Source organism: Podarcis raffonei, chromosome 16 (genome assembly GCF_027172205.1).
Source record: "Podarcis raffonei isolate rPodRaf1 chromosome 16, rPodRaf1.pri, whole genome shotgun sequence".
NCBI classification, from domain to species: domain Eukaryota; kingdom Metazoa; phylum Chordata; class Lepidosauria; order Squamata; family Lacertidae; genus Podarcis; species Podarcis raffonei.
In genome coordinates this window covers 2,001,024-2,025,354 of record NC_070617.1, presented here as the reverse complement: position 1 = coordinate 2,025,354, position 24,331 = coordinate 2,001,024, and the positions used below count along the sequence as shown (strand labels likewise).

Below are 24,331 nucleotides of genomic sequence, written 5' to 3'. Positions count from 1 at the left end.
ATTGATCCATATAATGAAAGCAATAAACAATGTACTGCAGTCACACAACCAATCGATAGTTGAACTGGGTTCCACACAGTCACAAAAACAACAAAGAAGAGAGCCACAAAAACGCAAAATAAATAGCAAAAACAGACAGACCTCAGCATAACACTCAAATTGGAAGAGTAACATTCAAAATGGAGCACATTCGACTCCCGAAAGAAGTTCGCAAACTGGAACACTTACTTCTGGGTTTGCAGTGTTTGGGTTCCAAGTTGTTTGAGTACCATGGTGTTTGAGAACGAAGGTACCACTGTATAATCCTTGCAATAGTTTTCTGTATAAAATGGCATCAGTGCACTCAGCACGCTTGCCTGGGTCAGCAAAACAGGATATAGGACGAGTGGGCATTTTGCATTCCTGTTCAGGGTTTTGACACCCATTCCCAGAACAATAGAACAATGGGTTTCAGCATTTGAGCTGTCCTGCCTGTGATGCACATGTGTTTGTTCACCTTCTTCCACTCTGCAAAGGCAGGGGGTGAACCCACGAACCCTACGGGGAAGCAAATATATTCAGACACTTCATAGATGAGATCTGCTGGTGCTGGGAGGAAAAGTGGAAATCCACACAGGAAGAGAGGGAAAGGAAGAAGTGTGCAGCAATGGTTGGAGCATTGTCCGAAGCTGAGAGGAGGACTGAGTTGGAATCATCATAAGAACATAAAACTGCGGCTAGGATTTTGCTAGTACAAAGACAGAAGAGCGCGAAAATACCAACTAAAGAACAATGGCAAAGAAAACTGATGGAATACGCTGAAATAGCAAAATTAACGGAAAGGCTTAGAGATAAAGACAATGGAGATTTTAAGAAAGACTGGGAACCATTTATGTTATATATCTATAGAATCAATGTAAAGAAATGGACTCAATTGCAGGGTTTGATTTGCAATTAACAAAACAAATATAGAAATAGAAATTTGATGTTAGAATCATTACTGCCTCAAAGCATGTAGCTCAAGGGAACCACTTGAAGCATCCATTGCGTCGAGCTATTTCAATTGCTTTTGTTTGATTTGCTCATTGCAAGTAGCTAGAAGTCCGCCCGTTTTAATAATAAGCCTGATTTGCAATGGGCTTTGCATAATTCCGATTGCAACTATATGTTCTGACCGTCTCCTGTTTTCTCTCTCCCAGGTTGCCTGTCGTTGAACCACCAGCCCCCTAAGATGTATTGCTACGAGCAGCAGTGTAAACAGCCATGCCTACCGCCCCCTATTTGCCAACAGAATACCGGCATCAAAGGCACGAAAGGGTACAGACCTCAGAGCCAGCAGCCATACATCCCACCATGTTCTCCCCAGTGGCAAGATACCTGCACACCTGGGTACCTCCAGTCCCCTTACGCTCCACAGAGCCCCCAGAGCTATGCACCAGAATACATACAGCCATGCTCTCCCCAGTCATGCTATGAACCTCAAAGCACACAGTCTTGCTCTCCGCAGACCTATGGCGCACCATGCATCCCAGTCTGCTACCCACAGGGCCAGAAGTGTGTGCCACCTCAATGCATCCAGTCGTGCTATCCGCCACAGCAGAAATCGCTCAGCTCTTCGCAGTACACCCAGCAGACCTGCTGCTCCCCGTGCAAATCGGCCGCTTTTAGCTGCCAGCAGTCATGCGTCGCCCAAACCACACAGCAGTGCGCCCCCAAAAGCAGTGGGCAGTGGGTTTCCCAGCAGAGCACAATCCAGTGTTCGCCGGCATGTGCAACGAAAGGAGACTGGCTGTGCGCGACCAAAGGAGGCCAACAGTGTGTGAGTCAACAATGCATCACCAAGGGAGGCCCAAGTAGCCAACAATATTCAAGTCAGTCTTCTTTCACAAAGGGAAGCTCTGGCTATGCAAGCAAGGGCCAACAACAGTGGTCAAGTGGTATGACGAAGGGAGGGCCGGTCTACTCCACAAAGACCGGCCAGAAGTATTCGAGAAAGGGAGGCCAATCCTTTGGGCCACAGCAATGCAAAACCCAGGTGAAAATATCAAGCAAGGGTCAGAAATATTGTTCTGCTGGTAAGTGGCCCTTTTAAGCAAAGGCAGGCTGGGAACATCTGCAGCCAACGGTGGAACACGTTACTACGCACATGGATAAGGGCTTCGTCTTCGCATGACAAATTATTTGCTTGTGGAACTCAACACCACAGGATGTGGCTTCAGGGTTGTTGCTGCTTTTAAATAGATGAGTATTTTGATAAATACTCATGAAATTACAGTTGGTTGAAAGCAGCATAAAGTTTATCATTATCATTAAATGTATCGTTCCAAAACTTTACAAAAATATCAATTTTTGCATAAGCCTGTTAGGCTGGTTTATATGTATTGTTTTCTAATAAGTTAGTTTAATCATAGTTACTATAGTCCAGATTTGGATACAGCAGGAGATATAGGCTTCCCCAGTTTTTTAGCTGTCTTAATCTTAGCAGCAGATTAAACTCTGCTTCTGACTGTCTTTGGTGGTTTTGAAAAGGGATTTGACAAAGTCTTAGACAGCTTTAAAAGAGAATTAAGCAGATTAATGGTCACATCTTCATCTCGGTTAGCGGTGGTAGTCAAACTGAGCTTCTATGTTAAAAGGCCTGTTACCTTTTATTATCATATGCAGGAGATAACGGAGGGGTGACTTGATACTTTCACAACTGGCTTGTGATGTTCCCGGTGGCACCTCTCTCCTCTTATACATACTGTGGCAAGTGGACCTGTGTTAGGAGGGGGAAATATGAATTATTCCATTGGGCCATGACAGGTTAGCTCATCATCTAAACCAATAATGGGGGATTTGTGGTCCTCCAGATATCGTTGAACTACAATGTTCACGTAGGGAACAGATTGACAGTTTTGGTTTCACCGTCCAATGGATGTTTCACCATTGGGAATGTGGATTCCACCATAATAATAATCTATTTATTTATACCCCACCTGTCTGACACTCTGGAGAGCTGATGCCAGCCAGTGTAAGCAATACTGGTCTATATGGACCAATAGTCTGACTTGATATAACACGGCTTTCTGAAAGGAGGTTAGAAGATGGAAGGCTGTTCGAGGCCTCAGGAGTTGTTAAAAGTGGGGTACAGACAGGCAGAAATTGGTTATGGGGTAAAGAAGGAATGTGAAGAGTAAGAAATTGAGAGCTGGTAAAGTCTAGAAGTTTTGTATGATGAGATAAGACATGAATTCAGATCTTAAAGAAGAATTCTCATCTCCTTTTTTGACGTTCATGTTCTGGAAAATATAAGAACGTAAAGACATCCCTCTTGTATGAGAATAAATACCCATTTAGTCCAGCATCATCTCTCCACACTGGCAAAGTAAATGCCCCACTGGGAATCACCTGAGCACAAGAGCGCCCTCCTCACTTGCGATTCCCAGAAACTGAGACTGAGATTTACTGCCTCTGGAGCTGGACGTTCTACTGAGCCAGAAGTCTCTCCTCCTTGAGTTTGCCTATTTGTCTTTTAAAGCTCTCTGAGCACCACAAGGACTCAACGAGACTCTGCTACATCGAAAAGGCCAGAGGCCTGTCTACACTCTCTCTTTTTAAAAATAGTTTTTGTTAAGTTTTACAATTTTATATTCATCACATTCATCATGATCACAAATAAAGGGGGGGGGGAATCCCAATCTCTCTCCCCTCCCCACAGTGACTTCCTTCAACTTCCTTTTCTGGTTCTTTAAATGTTTGTTTCTCCTGCTTATTTTATTTTACCTTAATATTGTAGTCGTTAAATTAAGTAATGGTAAATTCTTATCATTTTTGTACCATATTTTTTCCTCCAAATTACATCTTACACTTTGTTATTCTCCAGTTCTTACATCTTAGCTTCTGTTTTTGTTTTTGTTAATTGTAAGTGTTTACTCAAAGTCCGCTTCTTTACAGTGTTTTTATAAATACAACATAAACGGTTCCCAGTCTTTTTTAAAGTCTCTACAGTGGGACCTCGGGTTGTGGGCGCAATCCGTGACGGAGGCACGTCTGCAACCCACAGCGTTCGTAACCTGCAGTGCCACGTCTGCGCACGTGCGTGATGCGATTTGGTGCTTCTGCGCATGCGCGAGCAGAGAAACCCGGAAGTAACCCTTTCCGGTACTTCCGGATTTCCCGCGGTCCAGATTTCCCGTGGTCCGCAACCTGAAAACACGTAACCTGAAGCGCTTGTAACCTGAGGTACCACTGTATTGTCCTTGTCTCTGTGTCTACACTCTCATCCTGTGGCCAAACAGTCGCTTTTGGGAAACTATAAGAATGAGACGAACGACACAGCTTGGGTTCCCATCTTCAGGCTCTTGAAGTCAACCAAAGTCAAGAGAGCAGCACATGAACACATATTCTTGGGTGGGGGAAGGAGAGAGGAACTCTCCTTGCTGTAACTTGCTGCTACATCAATGGGTTTACTTTGGCTAGGATATCTGGGTGGTAGACAGCTGCCCATCAAGCTGCAGAATGTTATTATGTGAATGCTGCTGGGCTGGGTTGGGTTGGGATGGAAGGTCAAAGGCAGCCAACCAGCTGATAAATAACTGATAAAAGAGGAAACTGATACAACACTATATTTTATCAGCTACTTTAAAATGATTTATCAGCTACTTTAAAATAAGGCTGCATTTAAAATTGCATTTTAACCTGTATTTTAAATTGCCCCCCCTTTTCTCCTATTATGTTTTTACTGTGATTTTATTGGTGTTAGCCGCCCTAAGCCCAGCTCTGGCCAGGGAGGGCAGAGTAAATAAAATGCATTATTATTATTATTATTATTATTATTATTATTATTATTATTATTTTCTGTCAAGAGGCACACGAGGGGTTCATTTTGATAACATTTGTGTAAGGGAAAAGTGCATGTATTTGTGTCTGCATTCCTGTTTTGACTTTTACTTTTCCTGTTTGTGTCTCACCTTCCCGTACTACTTTGTGCACTTTGTTGTTGTTGTTTAGTCGTTTAGTCGTGTCCGACTCTGCGTGACCCCCTGGACCAGAGCATGCCAGGCACTTCTGTTTTCCACTGCCTCCCGCAGTTTTGTCAAACTCGTGCTGGTAGCTTCGAGAACACTGTCCCACCATCTCGTCCTCTGCCATCCCCTTCTCCTTGTGCCCTCCATCTTTCCCAACATCAGGGTCTTTTCCAGGGAGTCTTCTCTTCTCATGAGGTGGCCAAAGTACTGGAGCCTCAGCTTCACAATCTGTCTTTGTGAAGCTTTGTGCACTAACAATGTCCAAACCTGTGTTAAATTTAATTTTATTCAAAGCCCTTTGTTGTTATTTTTAAGTCCCTTCAGAATGTAATGTTGGCAAAGAGTCTCAGCAGCAGTGTTGTTGTGGTGTTGTGGTTGTTGCCGCCACAATCACTGTGATGCATCCCATCATTCCATATTCATGCGGGCAAGAACTTGGGAGGTAAAACACATTCCTTACACACAGACGGTTCCAGGTTTGATCCGTATGATCTTATTTTTGCCGTTGAACTTATTGTTTTCTTTCTGAACATATCATTATCATCACTTCACGGTAATGAACTCAGTTACTCAATTAAACAAGCTGCACAAACTCTGTAGCAAAGAGAAAGCATAACATTTGGCAAATCACCCTTCTTGAAAACACCTCACCTAAGCTTAAGGGGACCAGGGGTCAATTGTCATTTAGACAAATATTATACACACACACACACACACACACACACACACAGTGGTACCTCAGATTACATACGCTTCAGGTTACATACGCTTCAGGTTACAGACTCCGCTAACCCAGAAATAGTACCTTGGGTTAAGAACTTTGCTTCAGGATGAGAACAGAAATTGTGCTGTGGCGGCAACAGGAGGCCCTATTAGCTAAAGTGGTGCTTCAGGTTAAGAACAGTTTCAGGTTAAGAACAGATCTCTGGAACGAATTAAGTACTTAACCCGAGGTACCACTGTGTGTGTGTGTATATAATAATAATAATAATAATAATAATAATAATAATAATAATAATATATAGCATGTAAGGAGAGTATGCCTGTATTTAGCCTAGTCCAAGGTTATTTTTTATCTTTTTTATTATAAAAAACAAGAACAGCTAAAATGTAAAAAATCCTATTTGTTTTAATTCAGACTACGGGACCCTTTCCAATTATAGACCACACATCTTTTCCCTATTGGTGTGCTTTATTATTATTAAAATTCAATAAAAAAATCTGAAAATGAAAAAGTAGAACATCTTGGCTATTATTATTATTATTATTATTATTATTATTATTACTATTTTCTGTATGCATTTGGTTGGTTGTTCAAAAGAGTTCACTGCTCTGCTTCCCTACTCATTTATTTACCTACGTGCAGATCAATGCTATTTATTTGACAGTTACAAGCAAAGGCATTCTGACCAGTCAAGGTCAAGCCCATGATATTCTTTCAAGGACTCTGAGGTTAGCTGAATTCTGGAGCACATTTTAAGTGGGAAAATTGACTCCCTCAGAGAACAGACTCAAGGTAATTGCAAGCAAGATACATTTGGCCACCTCCATTATTCTGCCTGGACACTGAGGTCCAGATCCGAGGGCCTTCTGGCGGTTCCCTTGCTGCGAGAAGCCAAGTCACAGGGAACCAGGCAGAGGGCCTTCTCGGTGGTGGCGCCCGCCCTGTGGAATGCCCTCCCAGCAGATGACAAAGAGAAAAATAACTACCAAACTTTTAGAAGACATCTGAAGGCAGCCCTGTTTAGGGAAGCTTTTAATGTTTAATAGGTTATTGTATTTTAGTGTTTTGTTGGAAGCTGCCCAGAGTGGCTGGGGAAACCCAGCCAGATGGGCGGGGTATAAATAACAAATTATTATTATTATTATTATTATTATTATTATTATTATTATTATTAGCCAACCAAAACTCTCTCTCTCTCTCTTTTCATCCACATTTATCAACTTCTGCATTTCTTGACACAGGTACAGGTTTTCCAGGTCTGTGTCTGAATGCTTTTGTTTTATTTTTTATTTTTGGGGTTTTTTTGCTCCATTGTTTTCCGCTCTGAACTGGAGCAAACGGCCACCTGCAAAAAACCCGAATTCTCGTTCTGATTCAGTGTTAAATAGTAAGTTTTCCTGGGGAAAGTGGCAGGGCAAACAAACAAACAAACAAACAAGACCCAGTCACTGACTGGGAAAGTGTGAACCCGTGCCTAGAAAGTATGGGATAGAAGATAAGTGTGGATATTATATTATATTCTTATAAAATCCACTGGATAACACCCGTTTTGTTTTCTTTTGTTATTAAGTTGATTGCATCTCTTTCCACTTATCTGTGTGTAAGAGCATTTGTAGTTGTGATTCGAGTCGTCTGTTTGGTAAGAGATGAATCAGAAGTTCATTGCTGTCTTTCTTAAATGATGGCTCTTAAATGATGGTTATCATTGCTGCTTTATTGTGGCAGGAACACTCTTTTATATTTTCATCTGATCTACTTTTTTAACACGGGTTATGTACTTGAATAAAAAGAGGGCTGTATATCTGCTATTAAATGTTGTCTCTCACACACAACGCCTGCCTCCTAGGAGATATTTTGCCAGATATTATTTTATATAATAATACCTGGACTGATTTTTCTGGAACATCACATTATCACATTTCTTCCCTTCTGGCAATTCCTGTTTCCTATTAAATCTTTATTTACAGAAAACACCCATCTGAAAGGAGGACAAAATACATAAACGCCTTGCTTGCTGCTTAGGCTCATCGGGTCTACGAGAAAGGAAATTAGCTGGAAGGCAAAGGTTGATAATTTTGGCAAAATTGCTCTTTACTGGAATGCCAACCGGCTTAAGATGTCTGCTAATCTGGCCCAACTTTATTTTCTAATGGGAAACAGCCTTGGGGGAATATCTCTCCCAAACAGGAGTTTTTACAGGAGAGGTTGGGTAGGTCATGACGAGACGAATATTATCTTCTGCGCGTCGAGATCCCCAAGACACCCCCAAAGAAAAACACAATTGACACTTAATTTTTGTTTAAGGTTTTTGGCATAATTTTGGCCACAATTTTATTCAAATTACAGCAACGTGAATGGTTGCTTAGGCATTGGTAGCACTAACTGACCCCGCACAGGGACAGCTCTGACATTCGCATCCCCCGCAAAGTCAGAAAGGATAAGTCACCTGGGGAGAGGGATGGGACTGGGAACCATGCCTCACCTCTCCCCAGCATGCTCCCAGGGCTTGCGTGGCCCTAGCCCCTTGCCAGGGGGTTTCAGACAAAAGCATGGGGAGCCCCTGGGTTCCTTTAACGGAAAACCCTTGAAGCAGCAGCAGCATTTTGGAGGGGCAGGCACAGCCGAATCCATACCCCTCCACCAACCAATTCCCAGACCAATGCCTAACCGCAACCTTACAAGTTGTGACGATTTCCTACGCAGTAGGCAAAAGTCAAATGGCACACAATAATCAGCCAAATGGACAAAATTCCTACCAGGCCCCTGCCCCAAAGCAGACGACCCCATGACAGGCATAGCAAGGTCAAGCAAACAGCCTAACAATAGGGAAGGGAGGGCGGGTGATCCGAAGCACGCAGCGAAAAGAGGAAGTCCGTCACTGCGTGCCTTGTATTTAACAAATAGGGCTGTCAATCAACAAATGGCAACATCTAGATTTCCCCAGTAACAACCCGCCCCTGCTTAAAAGATGGCCAAACCATTTGCCTAGCAACAGTGAGGTTTCTTGTCAGCCCCAGCCGCAACTTGTGCTCTCCATGAGGGAGAACACGCTTTGCTGGAGAAAACAGGAAGCTGTTATGGCAATGCCAGGATCATGAATCCAATGAACCAGAACATGGAACAGGGGCTGGAAATAAGGTAGGTGTGTTAGCAAATCACTCCACCGAGGCTACACTTTGTGATTAGTGGAAATCACACGGTCTGTCTGAGAGGAAGTGGGAGAACAGGATGTAGTCCTTTCTGTATGTATTATGTGATGTACTTTCACTTTTGCCCATTCTCTCTCAGAGCTGGACAAGAAACAGACCATGATTCTCTGTCTGTGTAATACAGTGTCAATAAATAGTAGTTTAGAACTACGATGCCTCCTTCTTTTGCTTTGTCAAGAGAGAAGGTTAAAAGGTAAAGGTAAAGGGACCCCTGACCATTAAGTCCAGTTGTGGCCGACTCTGGGATTGCGGCACTCATCTTGCTTTAGTGGCCGAGGGAGCCGGCGTAGAGCTTCCGGGTCATGTGGCCAGCATGACTAAGCTACTTCTGGCGAACCAGAGCAGCGCATGGAAACGCCGTTTACCTTCCTGCCGGAGCGGTACCTATTTATCTACTTGCACTTTGACGTGCTTTCGAACTGCTAGGTTGGCAGGAGCAGGGACCGAGCTACGGGAGCTCACCCCGTCATGGGGATTCGAACTGCCGACCTTCTGATCGGCAAGTCCTAGGCTCTATGGTTTAACCCTGGAGAAGGAGGGGGTGCCTTTTCCAGAGCTATGCTCCCCCGAGGATGCTCGGAGATCTGTAGAGCTGCAGATAGCCTGGAGTGCTCTCCCAACAAGGTGCTCACAATCATGAATGAAGGAGCTCATATGGCATAAACCATTGGTACGCAAACCAAGGCCCGGGGGCCGGATCCGGCACAATCACCTTCTAAATCTGGCCCATGGTTGGTCCGGAAATCGGTGTGTTTTTACATGAGTAGAATGTGTCCTTTTATTTAAAATGCATCTCTCAGACTGGTGACTGGGATCGGCGGCCAAGACCACATAACACCGGTCTTGAAAGACCGACATTGGCTCCCTGTACATTTATGAGCACAATTCAAAGTGTTGCTCCTGACCTTTAAAGCCCTAAATGGCTTCGGCCCAGTATACCTGAAGGAGCATCTCCACCCCATCGTTTTGCCAAGACACTGAGGTCCAGTGCCGAGGGCCTTCTGGTGGTTCCCTCACTGAGAGAAGCGGTCCGGGAATCAGCATGTTTTCACATGAGTAAAGGGACCTCTGACCATTAGGTCCAGTCGTGGCCGACTCTGGGGTTGTGGCGCTCATCTCGCTTTATTGGCTGAGGGAGCAGGCGTACAGCTTCTGGGTCATGTGGCCAGCATGACTAAGCCATTTCTGGCGAACCAGAGCAGTGCACAGAAATGCCAATTACCTTCCCGCCGGAGCGGTACCTATTTATCTACTTGCACTTGACGTGCTTTCGAATTGCTAGGTTGGCAGGAGCAGGGACCGAGCAATGGGAGCTCACCCCGTTGCAGGGATTCAAACCACCGACCTTCTGATCGGCAAGTCCTAGGCTCTGTGGTTTAACCCACAACACCACCTGCGTCCCTTGCAACATTTGCCATACAGTTGAACGATTTGTCACATCTACGGGACACTTCTCCCAGTGCCTGACATTGTCAGCTACCACGACCTCCTACTTGGAAAACTACAATTAACCTCAAACTCCGCTCTCTTTTCAATCTGAATTGCAAAACTGTTCTTAAATTAGAGTGTATCAGTCCGGCGGCCCTACCTTCAATTAAAAAGAAGCTACAGCAACTTGACTTCTCTAACACAGCTGCCGATGCAAGAGGGCCGTGTTCAGGCCTAGCCCTAGCTATTCCTCCCCCTGAAGGAATCCCTCTATACTGCTTCACAATTTCTTCGGAGGCTAAGCGAAGGGCCTTTACCTGTGCCCGTCTCAACTGTTTTCCTACAGCAGTTCTGTCGGGTCGTTATTTCAGAGTCCCCATCGCAAACAGAACATGCACCTGTAATGACACGGCTCTGGAGACTATGGAACATGTAATGCTCTTCTGTCCCAACTGGACAGATGAAAGATCTCGGTTTTTAACTCCTCTCATGAACAAGCTTCATCTCCCAATCCAGCCCTGGATAGTGTCCCTTTTTTTGCAGGATTCTGATTGTTGGATTACCGAGATGACAGCTAACTTCCTGCTCAGTGCGATGAAGAGGAAAGCGGCACTAACTTCTTTTTTAACACCACAGCTGCAGTCGATACGCTGCACAATTGAACGAAGTCCCAAGTAGCTTTATTGTACAAGGACAATGGAGCTAGGACAAATCTGAGGAGCTGAAGGACCCCTTTAACGATCCTCCTCCAGCCTCAGCAGTTTTTTGTCTTTTTGTTTTTGTACTATCGGTCACTCGATGTTTTAAATCCCCTGTTGCTTCTGTTATTTCCTTTTTTTTTTCCCCTTTAAGTATTCGCCCAGGACGATATCTACCTTTACCTCCCCACCCCTATTTTATGTTGTTATTTCTATGTATATCATGCTATGGCCACACGGCTAATGCAATAAAATCTATTGACCTCCTACAAAGGCAGCATTGACACATGTAAGGCATAGCAGAATGAACGGGAGAGGCAGGGAGAGTGGATCTGGGGCAAACAGATTGGTGACGCTGGCCTTAATGAAAGCTCAAGTACGCCCTTGTGTTTACTCTCTTCTTGAACGCAGCAAAGGGCTATTTTCATTCCTCCTCCACCTCCTCAAACGAAAGGGCTTGGCCTTCCATTTGGGGCTAGATTTTAATCAAGGGCAAATCAATAGTGCTTGTTTTGTTCTGCTTTTTCATTAAAAAGGGAGGAGGAGGAGGAGGCAAAGGCATCAAGGGCATCAACCACCCTCCCATTGTCTCCCGGGGCTGGCAGGTACGCAGGTGTAATTTAGTAGTTGTGCGGCTTGAAATTAAATTAGCTCTATTGGAAGGAGGCTACTGGGAACCACTGTTCCTTGAAGAACAATGGAACTGTTACGGCTCCACTGTTGGAAAAAATAAAATACAGATTAGTGGCAGGCACCTTGTTACTCTCAGCTGCACAGGGTATAAATAATATCATAGAATCCTAGAGTTTGAGGGGACTTTGAAAGCCATCAAATCCAATGTTCTTCAACACCCAACGCTCACCTTGCATGCAGAAGGTCCCATATTCAATCTCCAGCATCTTCCAGGTAGGGCTGAGGAAAACCCCTGTCCACAAACCTGGAGAGATGCTGCCAGTCAGTGTTAGCCCAACTGACCTAGATGAACCAATGATCTGACTTGGTATAAGGCAACTTCCCAGCCCCTGTGCCTTAAGGGAAGAGGCACAGTTCACAGGTAGAGCATCTTGCTTTACATGCAGAAAACTTTCCTTATAGGAGCTGCTTCTGGGTCATGTGGCCAGCATGACTAAGCAGCGCACAGAAACGCCGTTTACCTTCCTGCCAGAGCGGTACCTATTTATCTACTTGCACTTTGATGTGCTTTCGAACTGCTAGGTTGGCAGGAGCAGGGACCGAGGAATGAGAGCTCACCCCGCTGCGGGGATTCGAGCCACCAACCTTCTGATCGGCAAGCCCTAGGCTCTGTGGTTTAGACCCTAGCGCCACCCACATCCCTTACGCCTTTCTGATAAGTGAGTCTAATTGAAGAGGGTCCTAAATCACATCATGAATTAAATTAAAGTTGCATCCTGGATTCACATGAATATGCATCCCAAGGATGAAGATCTAGATACAATTTCTGCCTTTGTTCTCGATTAAAAATGTTCAGATTCACTGATTCTGATTGTTTGCATGTTTATACTAATGAATGAGAGGGGATTAGTCATCACACTTAATAACACGTCCTGGTTACCCCATGGAGCCTAGGCGAGGTTCTCTGGGATGAAAGGAACTCCTCAGGCTTTCCAAATGTTAATTAAAACCACTTAAATACAAAGCACGATATTATCATGGATGTTAATATCTCTGCATCCTCAGCTGGACCCACACACCAAGTAAGAACATTACTTAGGGAGGTGTCGGCAGCCAAACACTCATCTCAGCCTTGCTCTGGAATTAGCTGGGGCAAGATTCGTGCCACTATTAGTAAGTTATTTCCCCCACAGCTGTTTTTGAAAAGCAGAACGAAAACAAAAGGTTTTCCCTCTTGCTGGATCTCCTGTTCCTGGTTGGGCCCAAGTAACTCTGGATACTCGCTCTGTCCCTTCTCTCCAGGCCTGTCTCCAAGGAGTTGGGGTGCCAGACCTCCAGGACTGACCTGCAGCCTTCAAGCGGTCAGTGTAGGGCTTGAATCTTCAGCAGCTGAGAGCACCTTTGAAAAGATATATTTTAAGAAGACTATGCATGCAGCTTGCAAGCTTCAGCCCAGCAGACCCAGCTGGAAATTACTGCACTGACTGCCTGGGAAATCTGCCCTCTTCCACTCTCCCAATTAATCTGACATCAAGGTGGGCCACCCACATGACATTGCTTAGGTCTCATTCGTGGGCCCAGAAATTGTAGGGTCTGGCATGCATCTGACCTGGCAAGCCTACCAAGAGGTGATGACGAAATATGCTTCCTGGACCCCAGGGGGAAAAAACCAAAACTCTCTCAGTTCTGCCATGAATTATGTTTCCAAAATTCTGCCCATATAATGCACAGTCTATCTAATTTGTATTTGCTGAAGGAATACATGAATTGAATCACAGCTGTCCTTTGAGTTTCAAATTTCTGCAAATCCAATCAAGATATGTGGGAAGCGATGCAAATATTTCATAGCATCATGGAACTGTAGAGTTGGATGGGTCTTGAGGTTAATCTAGTCCAATGCATGAACCACAGCTGAAGAATCACTGACAGATAACCATCCAACCTCTGTTTAAAACCTCTATTGCAGGAGAGTCTACCATCTTCTGAGGTAGTCCATTCCACTGTCAAACAGCTCCTACCATCACCAAATTCCACCCTCAGCGGCACCCTTTGTTAATTCTGATTCTTAAAAAGTGTTTGCTAAACTTTTGGGAGTCATTTGTTCAGCTTGTGCTTGAATGAATGAACGAATCTTCATTTGCGTTAGCCATCGGCCATAGCAACAAAACAGCAATGCAATATACCAATGAACAGAAATAAAAAGTTGATTATATAAAACACACTTTAGGGTTCTGAATCAGCAGTCAAACAGTGGAACTTATTCGGATTGCCACAGCTAAAAACCTTGCAACCTTTGCTGTCACCTGCTCCTCCTGATCTGCCAGGAGAAAGGACACTGGGGCAGTGGCTAGGTGACCCGGAATGGACAGCAAGAGAGGGGTGATAATCTCATTCCTCAAGTCTTTATAAAGAGTGCAAGCCAGAAAGGCATGCGCCACTGATTCAGTACTGCCATCTCCACAGGGACATAAGTGTTTATTGTGTGGAGTCTGCAGGAATTGTCCCTCAAGTACAGCCAAGGGCAATACATTAATCTTGCGAGGGTAAAAGCGTGTCTATATTTTGGGAACCTGTGCTTATTTTCTGTCCTTTCTCAATCAACCCCAGTACCAGTCTTGGTTTTTTTTTAAAAAAAAACAAATAGATGGCTGTCCATTTGTTTGTTTGTTTGTCTGTCTGTTTATTATTACCAATTGGTAACCACAAACCATCAGCCATAAGAAGGACTTGAGTGGATAGAATGAAAGTCCCTGAAGTGACTCATCTGTACTTTGGGAGATTTAATCCCCTCTGTAGGGGCCACCAAGTTTGCCAACTTCATATCTCTATGTGCAAAAGCAACAACTTTATGTCCATCTTAATTTTAAAACACCGTGTATTTCCCAAGTGTCTAGTATGAAAAGCCATGGAACTACCCTTCTGAAATTTGGCAAGGCGAATCTCCTCTTGAGGGACTATAGTGTCCCCCAATTTTATGTCCCTATGTAACCCTCTCCCCAACAAAAACCTCCAACATGTTTTCATTTCACAATGCAGACCAATAGGATTTCTAGAGATTTGTAAGATCCTGATTCAGATCCAGATCAGGTCAGGCAGGGTCTGGATCATTCTTGACCAGATTGGTCCTCATCTAGATTGACATATTTGAGCCACAAATCAGACCAAGGGGTTTATGCAAAGCCATACCCTAAATCCATTTTAGCTGGGGGCTATTGCCACAACTATTGGTAAAAAGAATTCCATACACTAATGATGTATTGGAGTATTTGAAGTGCAGAAGGCAGAGCAGACTTGTTCTCTTTTGTGCCAGAGGCAGGAAACTGTAGCGAAGCAGATTATGGCACAAACATTAGGATGACCTTCTAAGTGATAAGACAGAGTGATAGAGGAGAAATCCAGTTCAGTGAGCCTTTAAAGGTGAACCTACCTAATTTGGACTTTTCGAAACAACCTGCAAACTGAAAAACAGGCATGCTTCAAAAATTCACACATCTCTGAATTTTGCAAAGCTGCTCTCCAGCCAAGCAACATCTACAAAAATGTGTCTGTTGGGGTGAAATTTGCACAAGAATGCAAATATTCATGAAAACGGCACAAGCAAATTTGTGTTGTATTTGGGAAGATTGCATTGCAAAGGTGCCTATATTAGTCAAGATTGCTTTTTAAGAATGGGTATGTCAGGACAGTGTTTTCCAACCATCCCCCCCCACCCCATTCCTCTTGAAAATCACTGAGGGTCTTGGTGGAACACTTAATTATTTTTCTCCCCCTTGCAGCAACAGTAATGTGCAGTGCTCAGTGCTGTATGGTTTTTACCTGTACAATGGTACCTTGGTTCTCGAACGGCTTGGCTCCCGAACAAATCGGCTCCCGAATGCAGCAAACCAGGAAGTAAGTGTTCCAGTTTGCTTACATTTTTGGAAGCCGAACGTCCAAAGTTCAGGAAGCTCCTGCAACCAATCAGAAGCCGTGCCTTGGTTTTTCAATGGTTCCGGGTATTGAACAGACTCCTGGAACAGATGAAGTTTGACAACCAAGGTACCACTATATTTTTACATAGATGCTGCTGACCACCTGAATGAAGCTCGTAGACTTTCGGTTGTCCACAGTCTTGGGACACCTGTATTCGGAGAATTTTGCACTGAGATGAATTTTCACAAGATCTTAAAAAAACAAAAAAACAAAACAAAACAAACTTGTGAAAATTTGGATATCTTAACTGGAAAAGTTAAGAAATGGAGGAAAGTTGCAACATCTCTAATATTTAGCCGCTAACTTGGTGAGCTCCTGGTCATTCCCCAGTAATAGAAAATGTATGACCTCCAACTCTGGTTTCCATTTGGGGATACAGAGTTGATCTAGAAATTGCTGATGGAGATCAGCATATAGTTTACAATTAAGAATAAGAATAATAATAATTTATTATTTATACCCCGCCCATCTGGCTGGGTTTCCCCAGCCACTCTGGGCGGCTTCCAACTGAATACTAAAAACAGTACAGCATCAAACATTAAAAACTTCCCTAAAGTGGGCTGCCTTCAGTTGTCTTTTAAAAGTAAAATAGTTGTTTATTGCTTTGACATCTGCTGGGAGGGCGTTCCACAGGGCAGGCGCCACTACAGAGAAGGCCCTCTGCCTGGTTCCCTGTAACCTTACTTCTCGCAATGAGGGAACCGCCAGAAGGTCCTCGGCGCTGGATCTCAGTGTCCGGGCTGAACGATGGGGGTGGAGACGCTCCTTCAGGTATACTGGACCGAGGCCGTTTAGGGCTTTAAAGGTCAGCACCAACACTTTGAATTGTGCTCGGAAACGTACTGTGTGAGGGTTTCCACCAGGTGGTCTTCAAATGGGCAAGTTCTTTCTCTTTCCCAAAGGAAGTTTGATGGATTTGAATTAAACCTGGCCAGCGAAAATGCTCTTCTTTCTTGAGGGTTAAGCAGGAATTGAAGCTAATAAGATGGTGGAAAAGACTGGCTCAGTCTGGTGGGATCTCCCTTCCTGAAGACGTTTAAGCAGGAAGTTGCCTTCTACTCTATAGCCCCTCCAAAGTTTGTAGGGCTGACTAGATGACATCATCTGAAGTACCTTCCAGCTCGATAATCCCATGAATCGGATCAGCAAGTACAAGTAGCTGTTGCTGATCGGTGGCATGTATTTTGCATGAGGCACAGCCCAGCTTGCAAGCTATAGGACTTTCAATGGACGTCTTTGCAATTTAATTTAATGTTTTAGGAGGAGGAAGAAACAGCACTCATTTGGAAGCTTAGCATATTACCCTGGATCACGATTTGCAGGTTGCCAGTGACGTCGCCCCAGCAGAAGTGCCTCACGTCCCTCAGGGGGATTTTTAAAACCACATAAAAAGCTCTCCTCATCCCCAGCCTTTGCTGACACTTCTGTCCAGACTCGTTTGCGTCTGGAAGTCAGGTAAGTTAGGAACTGCTTTCCCCCTCTCTGTGCACTCTCTGCTACTGAATTCCTGGATATTGCTTCGAGACAAACTCTAAATGGGACTAGGACGCCTGAAGGTCTAATAGTCTGCATCATCGTGAGACTCTCATCCTGGTATATTTGTCCAAACTGGAGCATTTGATAGAATTTTGCTATTTGCGTGAAATGTCACATGTTGTGAATTTGGTTGTATCCTTGGCTCTGGGAGAAAAGATCTGAACGATTCCAAAGAAGCGTGTGAGGTGGTGTGTGCATTGTGGAAACGAGCAGAGTTTTCAAGGTGGAATACAAAAGAGGGTCTTTGCCTGCTGTTTCTTCCAGCAGAGGATGATGAGAACGATGTCTCTTAGGCAATATATCAGTGAGACAGAAGGTCTGGAGCCCAAACCCTTGGTATAAGCCTCTCAAGATCTTGCAAGGGTGTGTGCCTGCCTCTTGCACAATTTTATGTTGTTTGTCAACTGCGCCTAAGGTGGCATCCAAAATACTAGTCCACATCCTTCCTTGGAAGAAAACATCTGAGGGATTTCTAAGAAGCCTAAAAGAGATTTGATGAGACTAGTAGTGATGTTTCCCCCCCAAGGATTTTGTCCCTGGTGTAAATCTTCGAGGATGGGTCTCATATACCCTTCTCTGACCTCATTTTCTAGTATGTGGGGGAGGGACAGAAGGGTAATCATTGGATTGGATCCAACGGAGTCCTACTCAGGGTAGACCTATTAAAATCAATTTACTTAAGTTAGTCATGGTCGTTGAATTCTGCACCAGCTTAAGTTTAGAACCATCTTCAGAGGCAGCCCCAATGTATAACACGTTGCCGTAATCTAACCCAGAGATTACCAGAGCATAGATGACAGATTATGCTATTATTAGCTGGTGGGATGATTTTATTCCTCTTGATTTTTATTGATTGGTATTATTATTATTATTTACTATTATTACTATTATTAGTTCATCATTTTATTATTGTATTGTTGTTGCAATGTGCCTTTTTGGGTAATTTAAACATTTATCTGTATCATGCCCTGATATCCCCCCCCTTTTTTTGAGAAACATCCATTTATAGCTTGTAAACAAACAAATAAAGATAATTTGGAACACGGTTCCTATCAGAATCAGAAGGGTCAAGTGTTTTAGTAGAAGAAAAGATAAATTTGCAATGAAAGCTCCACTGCTGTTATAGATTTGGGTTGGACACCAAAGCAGTGAGAGATTTGTCCGCAAGGTACCAATGTGTTAAGCCAGGGGTCAGCAAACTTTTTCAGCAAGGGGCCGGTTCACTGTCCCTCAGACCTTGTGGGGAGCCAGATTGTATATTTTGGGGGGGGGAGTGAACAAATTCCTGTGCCCCACAAATAACCCAGAGATGCATTTTAAATAAAAGGACACATTCTACTCATGTAAAAACACGCTAATTCTTCGATTTCAATTTAAATAAAGATACTGTCTTAAAAATCATTTGGGATGCCAGCAAAGCTGTTCTTAGAGGTTTTTTTTTTATACAGCAAACCTCGATTCAAAGAAAACAGAAAGAAAAGAAGAAGTGGTAGAAGAGATTAGGAAGAATGAAATAGAATTATATAAGAAGCCAGATAACGCGGAAACAAAAAGAAATATTAAAATGCTACAATCACAATATTCTGTGATAATAAATGAAGAAATGGAGTGGAAATTAAGATGAACGAGACAGAGAAATTTTGAGTTTGCTAACAAGCCGGGCAAATTACTGGCTTGGCAGCTAAAGAAAAGAGAGTGATTTAGATTTAGAAGGCGATTGGGCCGGATTCGGCCCCCGGGACTTAGTTTGCCTACTATACACAAAGGAAGCTACGTAAGCTGGCATCAGTAGCGCCATTAACTCACCGCTGGCTTAGAGGTCCCTCCCCAATTCTCATCCATCTCTAAGATAAGGGAGGAGTTGACAAGCAGTCGGCGTAAGAAACCTCCCTTGTCCCAATTAGCTATGCGTCCCAAGCCCACAGGCAAAGAGGGCATCGAAGGAAGCCGATTAGCATAGATCAAAACAAGAAACATCTATGAGATCATTCTTGCAGAAACTAGTCCTGGAGTTATCTTGACTACCTAGATGGCGCTTGCAGGCCTTCCGGAACATTTTCACTTTTGGGTTTCGTTTCTCTTTCGCCAAGCATTTTTACAGAATTAATTTGATTCATTCTGCATTTTAGGAAGTTATCATTTCATGCGTTAATGACTTTATTGCACACGTCCATAACATATATTTTTATGAAATAACAATATATTTCACCTGGCACCTTCATTATACACCTTTAGGCGCCAGGCAAAAATGTTCCTTTTTAACCAGGCCTGTGGCTGAACCGATTTACATCCTATGCCCTTTTTAAAATGTGGTGGGGGTTTTTATTTGTGTGGGGGGGAGGCTATTGGGTTGTTTTTGTATTTATTAGGTATTTTGTGGTTTTATATCTTGATTTTATTCTGTGAACCACCCTGAGACCCCTGGGTATAGGGCGGTATATTATTATTATTATTATTATTATTAATAATAATAATAATAATAATAATAATGGTGATTTGTGTGATGTGTGCAGATAGATATACTCTAATAAATAAATGACGCAGTCAATAAATGTGAGATTTAGTTATGAAAATTGGAAAGCAGAGAACAGGAATGGCTAAGGGAGCTGGGCATGTTTAGCCTGGAGAAGAGGAGGTTAAGGGGTGATATGATAGCCATGTTCAAATATATAAAAGGATGTCACATAGAGGAGGGAGAAAGGTTGTTTTCTGCTGCTCCAGAGAAGCGGACACGGAGCAATGGATCCAAACTACAAGAAAGAAGATTCCACCTAAACATTAGGAAGAACTTCCTGACAGTAAGAGCTGTTTGACAGTGGAATTTGCTGCCAAGGAGTGTGGTGGAGTCTCCTTCTTTGGAGGTCTTTAAGCAGAGGCTTGACAGCCATATGTCAGGAGTGCTCTGATGGTGTTTCCTGCTTGGCAGGGGGTTGGACTCGATGGCCCTTGTGGTCTCTTCCAACTCTATGATTCTATGATTCTATGATTCTATAACTTGGATAACACTGAAAAACGATGTGAAATTATGAAATTCTGCTACCCACTCACCCCTTTATAATTTCAGGTTGCTACGTTACTTCTTCCCAGTAACTCCCAGTGACTTTGTCTCTGCTCCTGATTTGGTGCACATGGGGGATGCTGCTCCAGGTCTTCCTCTGAACTTCTCTCATCGGTAAGCAGGTGTGGCTTTGGGAGACAAATGGATGAGCTCGAAGGAAAGCCAAGCTCTCCAAATCCTGCTCAGATTTCTCTTCTCTTCTCTTCTCTTCTCTTCTCTTCTCTTCTCTTCTCTTCTCTTCTCTTCTCTTCTCTTCTCTTCTCTTCTCATGATTCATGAGATTCATGATGATTTTAATTTTTAACACCACATACATTATCTAACATTTCACTCAGGATTCGGGAGAGAAAATCCTTTTTCTCAACTTAAGGGGGGGGGAATGGTGGGATGCAATTAAGCTACAGTGGTACCTCTGGTTACGTATTTAATTCGTTCTGGAGGTCCGTTCTTAACCTGAAGCACCATTTTAGCTAATGGGGCTCCTGCTGCTGCCGCGCCGCCACTGCATGATTTCTGTTCTCATCCTGAAGCAAAGTTCTTAACCCAATGTACTATTTCTGGGTTAGCGGAGTCTGTAACCTGAAGCATATGTAACCTGAAGCGTATGTAACCCAAGGTACCACTGTATTTTTATTTTTGAAATGAATTTTTATTTGATTTTCCAAACATAAACATATAACAAAACCAATTCTGAATCTAATTATCGAGATTACTCTGAATCTCCTAACTTCCCTCCATCCCTTTCATGGCCTATTGATTCTATTTTTAGCTGCATATCAATACAGTGGTACCTCAGGTTAGAAACGTAATTCATTCTGGAGGTTCGTTCTTAACCCGAAACCATTCTTAACCTGAGGGGCACTTTCACTCATGGGGCCTCCTGCTGCTGCCACGCCGCCGGTGCACGATTTCCATTCTCATCCTGGGGCAAAGTTCTCAACCTGTGGTAGTACTTCCAGGGGTGCAGAGTTTGTAACCTGAAGTGTTTGTAACCCGAAACATTTGTAACCTGAGGTACCACTGTACTCCTCCAGTTTTTCATCTTCCTAGATTATCAATACATTCTGTTACATTACAAGTGTGTTTAAAATCCTGCTGTTTTGACCTGTTTACAATAATTTTGTATATACATTACAGACAAGTCCCATCCGTTTTAAAATTTCTTGTCTTCTTGGTTCCTGAGCTTCCTGGTTAGTTTTGCCATTTTGGCGTATTCCATCAACTTGATTTGCCATTCTTTCTTCTCTGGTTGGAGTTGTCTCCTTCTTCCATCTCTGGGCTAGTAATGTCCGAGCGGTGGTGCTTCCCTTCTCCATTAAACCTTGGTGCAGCTGCATTTAACTGGAGGGGAGATGCATCACAGAACGTTTTGCAACCTGCTCTGGGAAGCACCTCCCCCTCTTAAACCATTCCGTAGCTCCATGAAACAGCTCACCCGGGCTTCCTGCCACCGCTGGAGTTAGTGTGGCTAATTGGCAGCCACACTAACTGCAGCATGGCAACAGCCTTGCGTTTTTATGTATATAGGAAGAAATTGCAGGTTGTTGAGCAAACAGGACGATGCCGACTTTTGCATGAACGTGAGCAAATGTGACACTGGTTGGCATTGATACACCCATCTCTGCATGCAGCACTTCATTGCGGGGTAGTGATTCTCAAAACCAATAAATGATGGGGACAGATACGTAGATGGCAACTTGAATGGCTTTAAAAGAGGATTGGACAAATCATGTTCTTCCTTCTCTGTCGGAGCCAGCATGTCTCTGAATTGTGGGGAGCACAACTGAGAAGTGATGGGGATGTTTTGTTGTGAAAAACTATGTTGCATGGGACTGCCGGTCCTGAGTTGCTGGGGAAATAACAATCAAGAATGATGAAAGAACAGCCATTCATTTGCATGTTTTACCTCTGCTACTAGAGTGGTATCAGTGGTAGGGAATCACAAGTGGGCAGGGCCGTCTTAAGCATATCTGGTGCTGTGGTTCAAAGATCCCTCTGGCGCCCCCCCCCCATTTCCCAGAGTTGTCGACCTTTTCCCAAGCCTCTGCGGGGATTGCTCTCCTCCCGCGGAGTCTTGGGAAGGAAGCTGCACATCTGCCAGCCATTTGGTTGATGGGGCACAGCTGGCGGGCGTGCAGGGAAAGGGGAGGCAGCCAGCAAAGCCGTGCTGCTCCCCCACTTCCTGGGGCGCCCCTGAGAGGCCAGCGCCCTGGTGCAACGCACCACTAACACCAATGGGCAAGACGGCTTTGCAAGTGGGAGAGACTTGCTGTTGCACTCTCTTCTGGCGGGTTTTCCATTGGGGAATCTGGTTGATCACTGTTAAGATAGGATGCTGATCTAGGTGGGCCTTTGTCCTGATTCAGCTCCAGGACTCTTCTGATGTTCTTAGAGGAGATGACCTTCTCAATTCCTTCTTGCAGGTATCGCCGGGCCAGCCAAAAGGTGCCTTATTATGGATACACATCTGGTCGTCCGTTGCCACCCTTTGTCTCGAAAAGGCTACCCAGGTCTGGCTCACAATACTACCCATTCTATGGGTCAAGATACCCTGCATACAAAACCCTTCCACCACGTGGGAAAGTTCCATGCGCTCAGCTCTACTCTCCGCCTGGTGTGACTGGTTATCAACCACGAGGTGCAACGGTCTACCCAGACCCACACACAGCCAGGTACTCCAAGCTAAACAAGAACCCGACGCTGCCACACACAGCTATCTATCAGAAACCTTTGCCCACCCAGTGTCCATACAGTGGCATGACCAAAGGCCGACATGGCCCCATTAACAAGGGCTCGCTACCATGTGTCACTGGCGCCCCTCTACCCCGTGTGACCAAAGGTCCAGTAATGTATCCCACCAACGTCTCTCAACCATGCTTGAACAAAGCCCCGCTACCACGTATGACCAAAGGCCCCGTGCTGTACTCAAGCAAGGACCTATTGCCACATATTCATGAGCCACCACCCCGCTTGGCAAAGGGACCGCTACCACGGATGACAAAAGGCCCTGTATTCTATGCAACCGAAGACCCACAACCAGGCCTAGGCAACGCCTCACAAGCAAATGTGACAAAGGGCACCCAGCCACACCCGGCAAAGGGCACTCTTCCACGTGCCACCAAGGGGCCTCGTCTTGTTGTGACCAAAGTCCCACGGTTCAGCGCGCTGAGGGCCTCGCGATACTTCCTGAAGAGGGCTTCACGGCCCAACCTGACGAGGGGCTCTCAGCCAAGCTTGGTCAAGGGCTCGCGGCCGTCCCTGGCAAAAGGCTCCAGGGTCTCTTTGACTAAAGGCTCCCAGCCCAGCCTGGTCCGTAACACCACAAACCTGGCAGCCTCAAAGAAGCTTCCCAAAAATGTCAAGATCGCAAGCACTGGGAAGAAGTACTGTTCGGCCACCAAGTGGCCTTTCTGAAGACAACAGGGATGTGGGAGAAACTCATTTGACTTTCATGCACCAAGAAGCCGGGCACACGTCAGTGGCAGTGGACGGCTTGCTTGCCTTCCCACCTAATCCATGGGGATCCAAGCCAATGACTCAATGTGACTCCTTATTCTGCAGACAGATTTCACTGTTCATAGCAAAAGTTTCATTTTTGACAGTGGCGTATGTGTTTTGATCCATTTTTATTTGATTTTAGGATCCACCCTATTCTGGTGACTAATTTGTTTTGAGCTGCTTTTGAAGTTGGAGTTGCCTCCAAGGTTAGACTTACTCAGAGCAGACCCGGCAGGAGTTTCTATAAGACATTTCTGAGTAGTTTCAATGCTAATAATAATAATAATAATAATAATAATAATAATAATATATTTGTACCCCACCCATCAGACTGGGTTCACCCCAGCCACTCTGGGCAGCTTCTGACTTAGATTGTTGTGACCTGCCCTTGGCCCTTATGGTGATCTGCAGATATTTTGTTAAATTAATAATGTTAATAGTTTTCCGAGACTGGGCTGGGTCAGCTGACGCAATCAATTTTAATGCTACTCATGTAATTTATTATCCTCCCATCATCAGTCCTACTCACAGCAGACATGTTGAAATCCATGGACTGACTGAAAAGAGAACTAATAGCTTTGGGTTGT

The 24,331-nt window shown here is 44.3% G+C and overlaps 1 protein-coding gene across 1 annotated transcript; it reads left to right on the top strand.

The window, feature by feature from the left end:
* The first annotated feature begins 270 nt into the window (after nucleotides 1-270).
* On the top strand, nucleotides 271-23,732 carry LOC128404262 (uncharacterized). The gene is made up of 4 exons (XM_053369755.1): nucleotides 271-289; nucleotides 1,179-1,296; nucleotides 20,253-20,360; nucleotides 22,670-23,732. The coding sequence occupies exons 1-4, from the start codon at nucleotides 271-273 to the stop codon at nucleotides 23,658-23,660; spliced, it is 1,236 nt and encodes a 411-aa protein (XP_053225730.1). The 3' UTR covers nucleotides 23,661-23,732.
* The last annotated feature ends 599 nt before the right edge of the window (nucleotides 23,733-24,331 follow it).